Source organism: Drosophila navojoa, chromosome 2, assembly GCF_054131105.1.
Source record: "Drosophila navojoa isolate 15081-1374.11 chromosome 2, UAZ_NAV_1.0, whole genome shotgun sequence".
Taxonomy (NCBI): domain Eukaryota; kingdom Metazoa; phylum Arthropoda; class Insecta; order Diptera; family Drosophilidae; genus Drosophila; species Drosophila navojoa.
Genome location: NC_142890.1, coordinates 8,036,322 through 8,051,050, shown reverse-complemented (window position 1 = coordinate 8,051,050; position 14,729 = coordinate 8,036,322). Strand labels below are relative to the sequence as shown.

Sequence of the window (14,729 nt, the reverse complement as noted above, 5' to 3'; positions counted from 1 at the left end):
TTGGTCATTTAATCAATCAGCCATTCAGTTAAAAGGTCAGATCAAGTCAATCAATCAGACAATCAGTCAGTTCGTCAACAATTTTCTGCCTGCACTTTCTATTCCACTACTATTTCTACTACTTTTTCAACAATTTTCTACTACAATTTGTCCCCTGCTCAGGGACCAGCAATGCAATCGTGCGTCTCATTTTAAAGTTTTTCCATTTCTTCTTTCGGCTAGCTGTTAGCTTGCAATGAACTTTAGCTGCAGGTAAGTGGCAGCTCATTTGTATGCTGTAAGTTGGGAAAAGTTTTTAATTTGCGCCAACAATCGTATCGGATCGTATCGAGTGCTCCATCAACCGCCGCCAGCTCTGCCAGCTCTGTCAGCTCTGCCAGGTCAACCTCAACAAGCTGGCAAGTCAACCACGCAGAAAAGCTTGTGGCTAAAAGTAGATGGCACAAAAAATGTTCGCAAAGTGCTTAAATCAGCGTATTTCTTCTTATATATATTTTTTTGTCCGTTACTCAACACTGGCAAAGTTTCTGTCCGCCGCGAAGGCTGTGCGGAGGCAGCTCCAGAAGTCGCCGTCTAATTGAACCCAACAGATATTTTCAATTAGCAGCAAAACATTTGTGAGCTAAAAAACTTTTATTCAATTTTTTCATTTTCGGTTTTTTCTTGACTTGAATTTTATTTTCCTTTATTTTTTATTTTTGTATTTTTTTTGGTACGCCACCTTGAGCCAAATTCCTGTGGGGCGAACACGTCTGGACACTGGCGGCCAATAAAAAAAGGCACCTTAGTGCACAAAACTTTGGCTAAAAGCGAGCGAAAACTTTTAATGGCATTAAAAAACATGGACAAAAAATTGAGCATATTGAATGAGCGACTTGCCAAATACTCTAGGGGTTTGTGCCTAATACATGTACATATGTGTATGATAATTAGAAGTTATATTTTAATTACTTTATGAACAGTACAAATATTGAGAATCAATCTCTGATGTTTCGTTGATATGATGTTGAAGATATTTATAGATATATCCGGAAATTTATACCCAAAGAGGTAAGGATTGTGTTACTCAATAAACCATAAATTAATAGGCTCTATGACTGTATACGATAGCTTCAGTAAGGGAGAGCTCTAGCCCTAGCTGACAATCTCTACCATGCACTTTTTCGTATATACCCCACGTAAATATATAAAAATAGAAGGAAACACGCTTCAAGTTTTTCCACAACAAAAGGTGGCCCAAAGCATAGACCTGGCTATTTAATTTGCCGGCAAAGTCTGGCAAAGAGCAACAGCAAAAAAAGTATCGCAGACATTTAAACAAGATTTTGCGAGTGTCGCATAAATCATATTGAATATTTTTATGCGCTGCGTAAATTTAATTGATAAAAGTGTCGCAACGTTTTGTGGGCTCGTTTTTGCAAAATGCGAAATGCGAAATGCAAAATGCTGAAATGGAACGAACACATGCGCTGCGTGCCCCACGAGCCATCCGAAAATGCCAACAAAATGCCGAAAATCTACTACTTGAGATAAGCGTCGAGTTCAAACAAACTAATTCAAAGTGCGTGCGTGCGTGCGTGTGGCAGCTGCACCAATGTGGCAACATCAACGGCCACAGCAACTGCAGCAGCAACTGGAACAGCAACTGTCGCTGAGTGTGTGTATGTGTGCTGTGTGCCGCAAAGCATGCAACATGAATCAGCGCATAATGGCGTCCATGGCTGTGTTTGCATTTCGCAGCTAGGCAGCAGGAAACAAGGACCTAGAGTCCTGGCAGCAGCAGCAGCAGCAGCAGCAGCAGACCTCGCATTTCAATAATTCTAATTAATTTATTAATGTTTATCAGTGACAATAAATTGACAGAACGAGACAGCAAGATAGTACGGCGAGAGAGAGAGAGAGAGAGAGCGACAGAGAGAGGGAGAGAGCTCAGTGCCGTGTGGCAGCAACTGCTGATACGTCACTTGGCGCTCGCCTGGCTTATCCCACTCGAGCGCATAAAAACCTTTTATTGTGACCAACTGACTCAGTCTCTGAGTCCTCATCAGCTGGAATTGCTCGGCAGATGCGCATTGAGCGATAAGTTTTCCAGCCCATTCGCAGCCATAAATGAAATGAGAGACTTAGAGACAAAAAGCCCAAACCCTAGCCCATGTCCATGCCCATGCTCATGCGAGCGAGCAAGCTCCAAGCTCCACACATGGAACTCGTAAATACGCGGGCGTTGATTTTAAAACGAGCCCATTGATAAGACCAAGACTGGGGCTACAGCTCTGCCAAACTTGCTGAGGTGGCGAAAAGCAAACAAGACTCCAATAAGAACTGCGCGAGTTCTGATTGGCAATGATGGAACTAACAAATACCCAATAAATCAGGACAATACATAATAATTAATCTAGTAGAAAATTATGATACTTAGCGAAAATGTCTATAGCATAAACAAAATTATTTTGAATTATATATATAAAGTGTCATACTTAGATATATAATAGATAAAGTTTATAAACTTAATAATTTGTCATACACAGGAAAAATATTATTGTGATAATTTTCTGTTACTTTGTTAGGCTATACAAAATATTTTCAGCTTTGCCTGAGTTGAATTCTCGCTTTATCATCTTATATAAATAAATAAATATAAAATATATGCATAATTAGTTCAAGGAAAGTCCAGTCCCTACTGCCACTATAGCTTTCCCATCACTTACTAGCCTTTAACACCCTCAAGGCACACACAACACTTACAGGGTATAGCAAATGAGTGGGAAACACAACTTGTCCGCCTTTTTTTTATTGTTAGCCCGAAATGACTTTTTGTTTCTGGCGACCGACTGAAAGTGTTACAATTTATTGACACATTTAGATCAAAACTAAAAATTGTGCGCCAGCTACGATTGCTGACTCGACAGCTTTGGCTACCCTGCAGCGCACTTTCTGTGTGTGTGTGTGCGTGTGTGTGTGTTTTGTTTTACATTGCGTATAGCGCCTTAACTTATATCAGTGGCACGCCCTCGACGGAACGGACAGGCAACGTTTCACCACGTGGCCGGCGGCTACGTAAATCCCGGCGTGTTCAAACAATACGTGAACGTCGCTCTAGCTGAGATACCTTTAATGCATTTCGCTCATATTGAAAAGCACTTAAAATTGGCCAGGGGGCGGCCGGGGCGGGGCATGCGAAAATATGAATATCATAAAAACTGTGAGAGGGCTGCTCTATCTGCTTGGATGGACGGGGCCTGGCCCTTCTCAGGGGCGCCGGGCTGCTTATTTTATTATTATTATTTTACAGGGAATTATCTCATTTGAGTGGAGTTTGCCGGCTGCCATGCTATACGCTTCCTGCTATCCTGTTATCGCCCCTCCCACTGCCTCTCCTCCCCCATGCCCATCGCCCAGGCCGAGCCGGCGCTGTGTAATGTGTACGTAATAACATAATATCCTTAAGATATTTTAATATTGCCTGCCGCTGCATATTGAACTGTGGCAAGCTCTTGACTGCGCTCCCCCACGCCCGCCCATGCCGCCTCCTGCCAATATCATCCGCATCCTGGCTGGCCGCATCTCAACATATTTGACTTTGCTTGGCTGTTCGCCTTGTTTGCCTGTTTATTCTCTGCCGGCTGCTGCCCCGCCCCCACTGCTCCGCCCTCGCCTCTTAACAATACCTTTGTGCATCGTAAAATAATTGCCGCGGGTCATGTAATCTGCTGGATGCGGACTTGCAATTCGCCTGCTTCTTCACTTCATATTTCCAGGAGCCAAAAGCACTGCTAAGCAGCATCGACCCAAAGCGGAAGTTTGCCGAGTGAAAATATGCGAAATATCCTAAAGGTTGCCAAATTAATAGATATTACAATATTATACATGCTGAGGAAGGTGAAACGAATTTAGGGTATCATGCTTGAGCAAGATTTAGAAACAAAATCTTCGTTATGGGTTTCGATTTTTTTTTTGTCTTTATTTAGTTTTAAATATGTCTGTTTTTTCATGTGCTTATACTCCTGTGAATCTCTTCATAATCAAAGATTACCTCGATGCATTTAAGATTTTGTTGTCCTTAATTAGAAGGAAGTTTATAATGGACTACTTTTAAAATCAGTTTGTCTACATAATAGTGTATAGTTTAAACAAAGGAATGTCTTTATAAAATTTCATATGAAAACTTATGAGAATCACATAGTAGAACAGTATTTAAAATAAATTTAAATAAAATTTATACCTAGTAAACAAGTAAATATACAAAAATATACTTAAATAAAATTTTCAATTTCAATAACAATTCGCTGACTGTTCATACCTCACTCATCATAGACCTTGATCCATCTATACGTATGACATAATCATAACACAATTATAATCATATCGCAACTATAAAAATCATTGAGTACACTTTGCATATGAAACACAGATAGATTTCGGCTGGGCTCCATCTATTCACAATAAGCACTTATGAGCATTTGGCCCCTGGCCCCACCGTCGAATGAATATCAATAATGTGCTCATCTGTTGTTTTTGTACTTAATAAGTCGCTCAACTCTTGGGCTCAACATATGCGGCAGTAATTTCATCTTGAGCTCATAAATAAGATGGCTCGTTCGGCAAGTGTGTGAGTGTGTGTGTGCGTGTGTTAGTCAAATGTCTGCGGTGACATTATTAAGAAGTGGATATGGACTATGGACCACGGCTCGTACTTCGCTCGTACATACTCTCAGGCACTCGAGTTATTGACAAGTTTATGTGCTTAATCCTTCCATAAAGCGCGCCATTAAAATGCCAACAAAAGGTACTTTATATGAAAATTTTCTTCGCTCTGCCACTTTTATCGCCAGCGTCCTCCTCATCTTCATCCTCATCGTCGTCGCTGTTCATATTTCAATAAACGCACCGAAAATTTGAATGCCTCTCGTAAGACAATCGTCGTCAATGATGGGCGTATCACATGGCACTAGTCCCTATAGTTCGTACAGTCAGCACAGCCTAACTGCGACGTTTATTCCATTGAGCCAGCGAAATAGTTTTTGGTGCGTTCGGGCATTTTTATTGCTCCACTCGCTTATAGAATATTGTCAAAAATATTAGAATAAAATAACTTGGCTGGCCAGTAAGCAATTGTAAGTATAGGACTTGTAAAGAGCTTGACTATAGTATACCCTAACCAAATAATATGTGTTTATTAAAAAAAGTCTGATTGATTATTAAATACTCTACCCAAGGGACTTTCAAAACGACTTGAATTTATTTGAAGAGGTTTTTTCTTTTAAGTGGTATGTATAAACTCTATATGGCTTAGTTACATCAAGAATGATATGTGTACTTGAGGTGAGCTTCTTAATTTTTTTCTTATGATATGTTATGATTTAGCCTAGACACAGATTGTATTATTATTAATTAATTTATTTATTTTTATTTATTTATTTATTTATTTTTTTAATTTTATTTATTTATTTGATTTTTATTTTTTTTTTGTTATTTCAGAATTAAAAACTAACCAATTTTTTTGATAAGATTTGTTATATATATTTATATATATTTTAATTTTAAATTTCCGTTTACATTTCCCTAGCTAAGAGAATTATGTTGCTGCATTCCAGCTTTTACATCTGCAAATTCTTAAGTTCTCTCAGTCGTGCACTTAACCACTTAAGTTCCGCCTTTGGGCAGGGGTGTGCAAAATCATAAGCCTAAGCGGGTTTCATGGAGCTGCTATTCGCGGCAAAACGCACGAATTTGTAATAAAAATGTTTGGGTACACCCCAAAAATAAAAGAGGCGACGAAAAAACGTGTGGTAAATGAAGCCGTCGAGTTCGCTAAAATGAGACAGGCAATAATTTGAATTTTTGTTTTTCATTTTAGTTTGAATACTCGCTCACGAAGCGAAAGAGTTGATTAGTTTGTGAAATATAGAAAGAAAATGTAAAAAGTTCGATGGAAATTTGAGATATATATTTGATGTTATATACGATCCGAAGTTGATCAACTCTACTCTTGTTGTTATTTACATCTCTTCTCTATGCGTTTCTCTCTTTGACCATCTCTGGGCGAGTATTATGGAGCTGTGCTTACCCAATTGCCACATGCTTACTTGCATTTTTGGTTCGTTCGTAGGTTGCTTGACTCAACAATGCTTGTTTGCCATGTGGCTGTTAAAGTCTCTCACATGTGTTGGCTGCCCGAAAATTTCTTGTTTTTCGGCAGCTTCCGTAAAGCTGAGTTTAGCCTGGGGTCTGTCGCAACGTCTTGCGGCCATATTTAAGCGATTTCACATTTCTTAATGATTTTGACAGCTGAATGATGTTTCATTTGCTGCGGCAGCGTTTTGTTTTCTTCTCGGGGTGAGCGCATTTTGTTTAATTCTTACACAATTTGCGTCAAGTGGCGGTCTTTAGTTAATGCCAGTCAAAAACGGGGGCAGCTGCGTAATTTGTTGCGCATCTTACGAGTGACACCAGCAGCAGCAGGAGGAGGAGGAGGAGGAGGAGGAGAAGATGCAGAACGAGTGAGGGCAATACACTACTATATGACTTTATGCTTCAATTGCTGTTGTCTTCTGTGGCGGCATTAATTAGGCGAGGCAGCCAGGGCTGGCCAACTAACAAAGCTCTTCATTAATGGCAACCTGGGCAGGAATAGGAACAGGATCAGGCTTAGCCTGAACCGGGCCGCATGTCAAATGCTGATGGACAGTGCTTTTAATTTTAATTCTAATACATCATAATGCGTCGGGCGCAAGGCGAAGTCAACACCCCGCAAGGTGGTCGCATGTAACAGTCAGCCCAACCCCAGAGTCCTTTGCCGCCTGTGTAGCTGTGCGTCCGTGCGTGTGCGTGCGTGTGTGTGTATGTGTGTGTGTGTGTGATAAGTCTGGCAAAGTAGAAAAACACACGTACAAATTTCACAACAGTTGGTCCACCCTCCCCGTCGGGCGACTGGTGCGAAAATCAAGCCAAAGGCGGCAGACGCAGTCAGTCAGTCAGTGGTGCATTTGTGGTGGTTGCACGCGCACCGCGTCGCGACGTCAAGGTAAAAGCCGCTTAAGGTATACGCTCGCACCACCCTCGGGTGGCCGGCCCATTGTCAGAGCTCAACATGTGCGCGATTGGATTAAGTGGCAGCGGGCAACGATTCAAGGACAATCAGCTGCACAGCGTGTGCATGCGGCAACAACAGCAATGGCAAGTGGGCTCTGCATACATATGTATATGTGGATGTGGCTGAGGATTTGGACGCCACCTTCTGTCCAATTTGAAGTTAGACCGCGTAACAGAAATCCATTAAGGTGACCGTTTTATTTGCTACATTAACAGAAATGAGGGTTAAATGCGAGTCTTTAGACATCTGCCTCGATTTCAATTGTTGCCAATTTTCAATTTTTATGGCTTACTTAACAAAAGTGTTAATTGACAAAGCGCCAAATGAGTTTCAAATGCAGTCAAGCGAAATGGTCAAAGCCTTGCGTTGAGCAACTTCAAAAGCTGTGCTCATTTCGCATACACTGAGAGAAATTCGAGCATTAGATTAACGTCGTCGTGAGTTATTTACTTATAGAATTGTTGGCTATGTTAGGCTCAGTTATATCTTAAAATATCATATCTTAAAATTGTATTTTATATTACAATAATCATTATTTTTGTTTCGAGTCGAGTCTCGATTATTGTTCGATAAAAATAAACTCTATCTATATTCTAATTATATATTGAATTTCTGTGCAAATCGAAAAAAGTTGATCCCCTTTCCATTACGAATTATCGGGATTCGACTGTATAGAAGGATCATTGAAATTTACTTTCATACTTTCAGAAATTCGTCTCATTGCTCATTTACATTTTCTCAGTGCCTTCGTATATGCTAATCTATGAATCCGGCATGCAGCTGGTATTTTGCTGAGCAACTACTGAGCGCTCGCTCCTTGAGGGGCAGCTGGTGGCGCCCACGTGCGTGGCATGCAAGGAATTTCCAATCAATTTTAATTGGCACGCCATCAATAAGAGCACAGCAGCAATGGCAGCAGCAGCAACCCGAAAAGATTTCCAAATCTGAAAGACTTTCAAAGATTTCCATGTGACTTGAATGCGACTTGTGTCGCATGGCTAAACGAATTCCCAAAATATTTGTGCATAATTTTAATTAGAGCATTTTTCTATTTTGCGCAATTTATCTTTGCCGCTGCCACTCGATAAGTATTTATATGCATGTATTTATTTTTAAGTGTGTGTACGTCTACGTGTGTGTGCATGTGTGTGTGTGTGTGTGTGTGTGTGCTTCAAGTGTCAGAGTGGCATGCCACTTTTAACTGGCAATGAGTGTCAGCTCATTGCAATAAATTATTTTAAATGAGCATATCGACGAATGTGCCTGAGCCTGTGTCTATGTCGCGCGTGAATGCCACGCCCCCGCCACCAATAGCGAGGTACTTGGGTGCACATGTGTCCCTCGGGCTGGCAGAGAATGTTCTTAGAGCCGAAGGTATTTGAATTTGAATTTGCGTTTGCGTTTGCTTTTGCTGCTTTAAGAGCGCGCTGATAAATCTCTCGGCGAGCCAATCAAAACTTCTGCCCAGCTCATTTAAATGTTCTTTGGGGCTGCACAGCAAACTCATTTAAGTTTAGTCCACTGCAGCAGCAGTCGAGATAGGTAAAAGGATAACACACACACACACACACGCACACACACAGTCAGAGCGATAGGACACTCCAAAATTGTCGCTAAGGGATTGGTCAGCGCCAACTTTTGCCCAGCTACGTTGTTGGCTTAATTGCCAAGTGTCCTTGGCCGAAAGTGCAAAAGGGAGCCTTAATTGCAGAGCTCTGCCGCTGTCTGCTGCCTGCTGCCTGCTGCCTGGTGACCCCTCTGTGCTGTGCCAGGACTCGCCAGCAACGGTCAGTGCTAGGCCAAACTCAAATGTTTAATTGCCATTTAGTCCTTTTTAATGGACTCCACTGTACGGGCAGCCCGGGCTGCGTTCATTAATGGCCACGTCTAGATTTGCGCTCACCTCCTTGTGCCCTGTCGATACATTATCTCCGACTCGTAGCCGCTGTCCTGCCTCCAGATAAACCTGCAAATGCTAGCATTTTAATAGCCACCAGCCACTGGACCACTGGATCGCTGGACCACTAGAGACGCAACATTTTTGACTTACAGACCGTTATCTATGCCTGAGTGTGTCCTGTGAGTGGCCCCTCGGCTCGTTTGTATTGCATAAATTTTGGCTGAATTGCTTGTTGCTGCTGGCCGATAAGACGCCGTCGATAGCCTGACAATTAGCCTCAACTATATTTTGAATATGTAGTGCAGCTCCTCTTGGGCAACTCCTGTTCGGGTTGCCTCTTTAATTGTTTCTTGGGATTTGTTGAAAGAGCAAATACAATTTGATTGCTGATAGCTTCTATCAACTAACTGCAATTGCTCGTTGAGCACTAGCTGAAGGCAAGTAAGAGCCAGATATATATCACAGAATGGGCACAAAGTAAATTAGATAGAGGTTTATAGCTCAGCTTGATAATTAATAACAGGCAAAATTATATTATAATAGCTAAGAGTTGACTTTATGTAAATATAGCTATACTTGCTATGACAAATATTTTTTGTGGTACATTAACATTAAAATTGAAAACTTTTTTTAAAATTAATTTTTTTTTATTTTTAATTTTTTTTTACTAAATCTTAATTTGACAGATTTTAAATACATTTACAGCAAAAAAAAATAAATAAAATAAAATAAAATAAACAAAAAAAAAAAAAAAAAAAAAAAAAAACAAAAATATGAATCTTGAATTGTAAAAAAATATTATATAAAATAATATTAAATAATAATAAAATAATTTAATCCGAATCAGTAACACCCATCATTGTACCAGGAATATAACCAAAAAATCCTTTCCAAGTCTTGCAAAATATTTTGTAAGCTCAGCTGCGTCAAACGCCTAAAGTAAATCATATTTCATAGAATTTTTAATTCAATTTGAAATTGAAGAATTTTTGAATGGTCCCATATTGTCTTTTACTGACTAAGAGATATGCAGCTAAAGCTTATAAATATATTTAAAATTATAAATATACATATTTACAAAGCTCGCTTATAATTTTTCTTTCAATAAGTTTTTCGCCCATTTCTCTATTTATAAACTTCACTTTGGTCAACTCTTTGCAGCCTCTATTTATATCTTCTCTTGGCATTACCCACACAAATGCTTACTCCTCCTCCTGCTGCTGCTGCTGCTGCACTTACATTTAATGAAAAAAAAAGAAGGCGCTTTATTATTAAATTACGCCCTGTTCTGTTGAGGACTGTGCCGCCCCCTTTGCGCTTGACATAAACATAAACTGGGCGTCTTTTGTCCTTTTCACAAAGCAGCAGCAGCAGCAGCGGCGGTAGCAGCAGGAGTTGGGCTGCCAAATAACGTATCCTGGCCGCCGGCTAAGCAACATAACAAAAAACACCTTTAATATTTTCATTATGAAGTCATTCAGCGCGATTATGAGCGCGTGACCCCCAAGGCGACTAACGGCGTCCAAGGCGCAGGATACTAGCTCGTTCGTCCACCCGTCCTAATGAACAACAACAGGACAACACTTCAGCTCGGCGGCTGCTGCTGCTGCTGCTGCTGCTGTTGATGAAAGTGGCTCAAAAGGCGTTCGGAGTGGAGTGTTTCGATGTTGAGGTAAATTACAATTTTCGCTTATAAGTGGCCGTCGTCGTCGTCGTCGTCGTCGTCCTGGCGGGTCCTGTTGCTGGCCAAGTGCAGCTGTACCCAATAATCATAATAATTGCGCCATGGGCGTCAACGTCGTCAACTTTTGCCAGACGCCAACGAGGCCAACAACAATTGCTTATAAAGTGCGTGTGACACATTAACGCAGGAAAAAAACGCGAGGAAAATAGGAAAAAAGCGCGGAAAAGTGCTAACCAGAACGGAGAGTGGGAGTGGGAGAGATAGAGAGAGAGAGAGAGGGCGAGAAAAAAAGGCAAATAATATGAGGGGGCCAGTGGACGAACTTCAAAAGAAATAAAAATAAAATGTTTGAAAGAAAAGTCCTTTAATGCCGTGAATTTTACGCGGGATTTCTATAAAGTGCAGCGCCCCGTTTGAGGGGGGCGGGGTCAGCTCAATTCCTTCAGTCCGCGGGGGTCCTGCGGTTGGTGCGTCGCAGTAAATTGAAAATGTTCGTGCGTAAATTGACTTTGGGTCAGGGGCATACGTATACGCATAGGCAAATCAGCCTATGCCTCCGCCTCCTGCTCCTGCTACGGCTCGAATTTGGAATGGAAACAAACCGTGGCCAGTTCCTGTCCTGTTCACCTCATGTCCGGGCGGGCACTTTTTGAAATTGAATTTCTTGGCGTAGCGGCGGAAGCAAATTAAAAAGAAATTAAGCCAATTTGCCCAAGCGTCGAGGCTGCGGCTCCATTTCAGCTTCAAGTGCCTTGTTGTGGCTCGTAAATCTTTGGCCCATAAATACCAGAAGCTCCTGGCTCCGTCCGGATCGCGTTGCGCTTGGCCGGCGACATCTCCAGTACGCCGTGAAATTCTTTAATCTCATTCAATTCAATTAGTTCGAGCTGACTAGTTAATGCCGCGCGAACCATTCGCGAATGTCCCTTTCATAGCGCCAGCTGTCCCGCTTAGGTGTGCCGTATCCCTGCCAAGGGCAGTTTGTCGTGTGGTCATGTCCTTTTCTTTGCAGCGCTTATGCCGTCTTTTGTCACTGCGCATTAACTTTTGAAATTTATGTGCCCCGAACCAACAGCTGGCGAACGCTTATCAGATTATATTCAAGGCCAATTAAGAGATAACCAAAACAGATTCGGGTTTGCATAACAATGCAGAGGAGAAAGTGTAACGGAACAGCACTTTGAATCAGTTCAAGACGTGATATCCTGAGAGTGTAGAACAGGATGTGAATGCGATGGGAAAGTGTGACCTCTACACAATTCATGATATTATATCTTAATCGATTATTAATTATATCTTGGGAAACTTACCTGGCAACCGAGTATACCCTTTTATATCTTATCGTATATATGTTATTGATTTGTGAAGCTTAGACGGCAAATACACTTTAAATTGTTTAATTTAAAAACTATAAGAAATTAAAATATATTTATAGAATTCCGTATAGATAAGAATTCATATCGTTAGGCGTACTAGAGCGGATTGAACTGTACGTAAATATGTGTATAAATAATAATAGTAATTCCATAGTTCCCATTACTGCCAGCTATACCCTAGGTGAAGCAGATGCAAGGTAGATTGATTGCTGCATATGAAAGTGTAAATTTCGTAGAAAGTTAACACAATCACATAGAAATTTATTAGAGATATTCGAGAGTTTACAACGAGCCGGGCCATGATGATGATCTGATCTGCTAAAAGCGTGTACACGTGTATGGAATATATCCAGAGATATACATAGAGATTGTCACAGAATATTGGTTTGATCGTAGGTTATTCGAATAGTTGAAAGTTCCCCGTAGCTGCTCTTGTTGTGGATGTTGTTTCGATTGACGGTGATTAAGTAATTTTCGCATTTTTGGCTAAGCTACACTGTTTTTTTGTTTTTTCCTCTTCTTTCTTTTCAATTTAGATTTATATATATATATATAAATATATATGTGGGTAAAGGGTAGTCCGGGTGGGTTTGGGGCCTTATGGCGCCGCGCCTTTCTTGCTGCCCCCTGGCTGCGAATCGTCCTTCTGCCCCGGCTGAGCATGCGGCAGGATCGGCGGAGTGGGTTGAGTCATACGCGGCTTGGCATTCCCAAAGATGCTGGCGGCCTGCTTCGTCTCGGCCAGGGCATTGATGGGCTCGGTGACGGTGCGCGGCTGCAGCACGATCTTGGGACGGTCATCGTCGTCCAGACTGGCGAACGGCGGGCTAGCGGTGCCATTCGATGGCTGATTGTACCGCTCATTGGGATTGTAGTGCCCACGACGATCGCGTGTCCGGTTCTGGCCGAAGTTCGTGTAGTGCCCGTTGTCGTTGCTGACGCTGCGCTGGCGCTGGGTGCCGCCGCGTCTGTAGTTGTTGTTGTTGCGGTCGTTGTAGCTGTGTGGGACGAGTGGGTTAGTCGGGTGGGTGAAGTGGAGCAGCTCATAAGCTTACCGATTGTTGCTGCTGTAGTTGTTGTTGCTATTGCCGTTGTTGTTGCTGTTGTTGCTGTAGTGCGGAAAACTGCGACTGCTCTGGAAGCTCGTCGACGAAATGTGCGACTCCACACACTGCCTGGGACTGCCCAGGCTGGAGGTGTCGTGGCTGCCGCCGCCCAAGGAGCCAAAGTCGCTGCTGTTGCTGCCATCGTTGGTCTGGTAGCCATCGTTATTGTGATGTCCTCGACCACCGCCGCCCCTGGCACCGCCCCTTCGTTCGACACTGCCGCCTTGTCCTCCACGGCCGCCGCGATAGCCGCCCTGCCGTGGGCTGCCCTCCTGCCTGTTCATGTGAAAGTTGCCGTTGGACGATCGATTGCCCACCGGGCGTCCAGGGCTGTTCTGCTTGCGCGAATACTGTCCCTGGTAGCCCTGCGAGCCGGCGCTGCCGTCGCGTCGAAAGTTGCGACGATTGTGATTGCCGCCGCCGCCACTGCCGGAGGCACCGCCGCCTCCACCTCCACCGCTGTTGGCGCCACTGTTGCCGCCCTGGCGCCGATGATCGGCAATGTCGATGCGCAGCGGCGCCGATAGATTGTCCAGTTTGATGCGTCCATTGCGAGAGAGCGCACGCTTCAGCTGATCCAGTGTTGTGAACTCAACGTAGCCATAGCCCTTGAACTCGTCTGTCTCGCGGTCCTTGATGAGGCGAACGCTCTTCACCTCGAAATCATCGAAAATCTTCATCACATCCCCCTGGACGAGGCCCTTGGGCAGGTTGCCAACAAACGCAATGTAGGGTGGATCTGTGGGCACTTCCCTGTTGCGTTCACGGAAGTCTCGGTTGCGATTGTGGAAGTTTCGATATTCCTGAGAGTTGCCTCGATAGTCACGGTCATGATTGTTGTTGTTACCTCTATCGTGGTTTGGCCGATCTGCCATATTCTACGAGCTTTTCAGTATTTAAACAATATATTTTTGAAGTCCGGAGCTCGTGTTCCCAGACGCTGTGGATACTGTCTATGAAAGACAATTGATTAAATCTGATTTGACATTCCACCAAAAGTCACTAGATCCGATACATTTCGGCCGCATGACATCGAAATCGATACATTTCTCATAAAGTATCTTACGACCGCCTTGTCAGTATCCTGATTGGAGCCATGTATTTATTAAAGTTTCTCAACCTGTACTTTCAATCCAAATTCCGTGCTAAATGGGGCGATCTGACGAGAAATCTTGTGCGCTCCCTGCGACGCAGACTGTTTTAAGGCCAAGGTAAATCATAAATGATGAATGCTGGCGCCTGGCCACGTTGCCCCCATCCAGCTCCACACCACGCCACGCCACGCCACTCCTCGCCTCTCCACTCCTCTTTACTGGCCAGATATGCAAGCAAAAAACATGTGTAAGCAGCAGCAGCAGCAGCAACAGAGTAGATGGCTCCATCTACATCTCCAGATTCAGCATTTGTGCTTGTTTGTGTTATGGATAATAAAAACAACAACTGCGACGTTGACGACGATGGCAACTACATGAAAAAGTCAACAGCAAATAGTGAGCAGCGGCAACAACAACAACAAGAGGACGGCGAGGGGGGTAGGGGAGCAAGAAGAACAACTACCGCGTTTTGTTTG

General features: G+C 42.9%; 1 protein-coding gene across 1 annotated transcript; it reads right to left on the bottom strand.

The window, feature by feature from the left end:
* Window positions 1–12,255: 12,255 nt before the first annotated feature.
* Window positions 12,256–14,436, bottom strand: eIF4H2 (eukaryotic translation initiation factor 4H2). Its single transcript, XM_018113694.3, has 2 exons — window positions 13,109–14,436; window positions 12,256–13,051 (listed from the first exon to the last, which is right to left on the bottom strand). Exons 1-2 carry the CDS (start codon window positions 14,032–14,034, stop codon window positions 12,652–12,654), a joined length of 1,326 nt encoding a protein of 441 aa, XP_017969183.1. The 5' UTR covers window positions 14,035–14,436; the 3' UTR covers window positions 12,256–12,651.
* Between the last annotated feature and the right edge of the window lie 293 nt (window positions 14,437–14,729).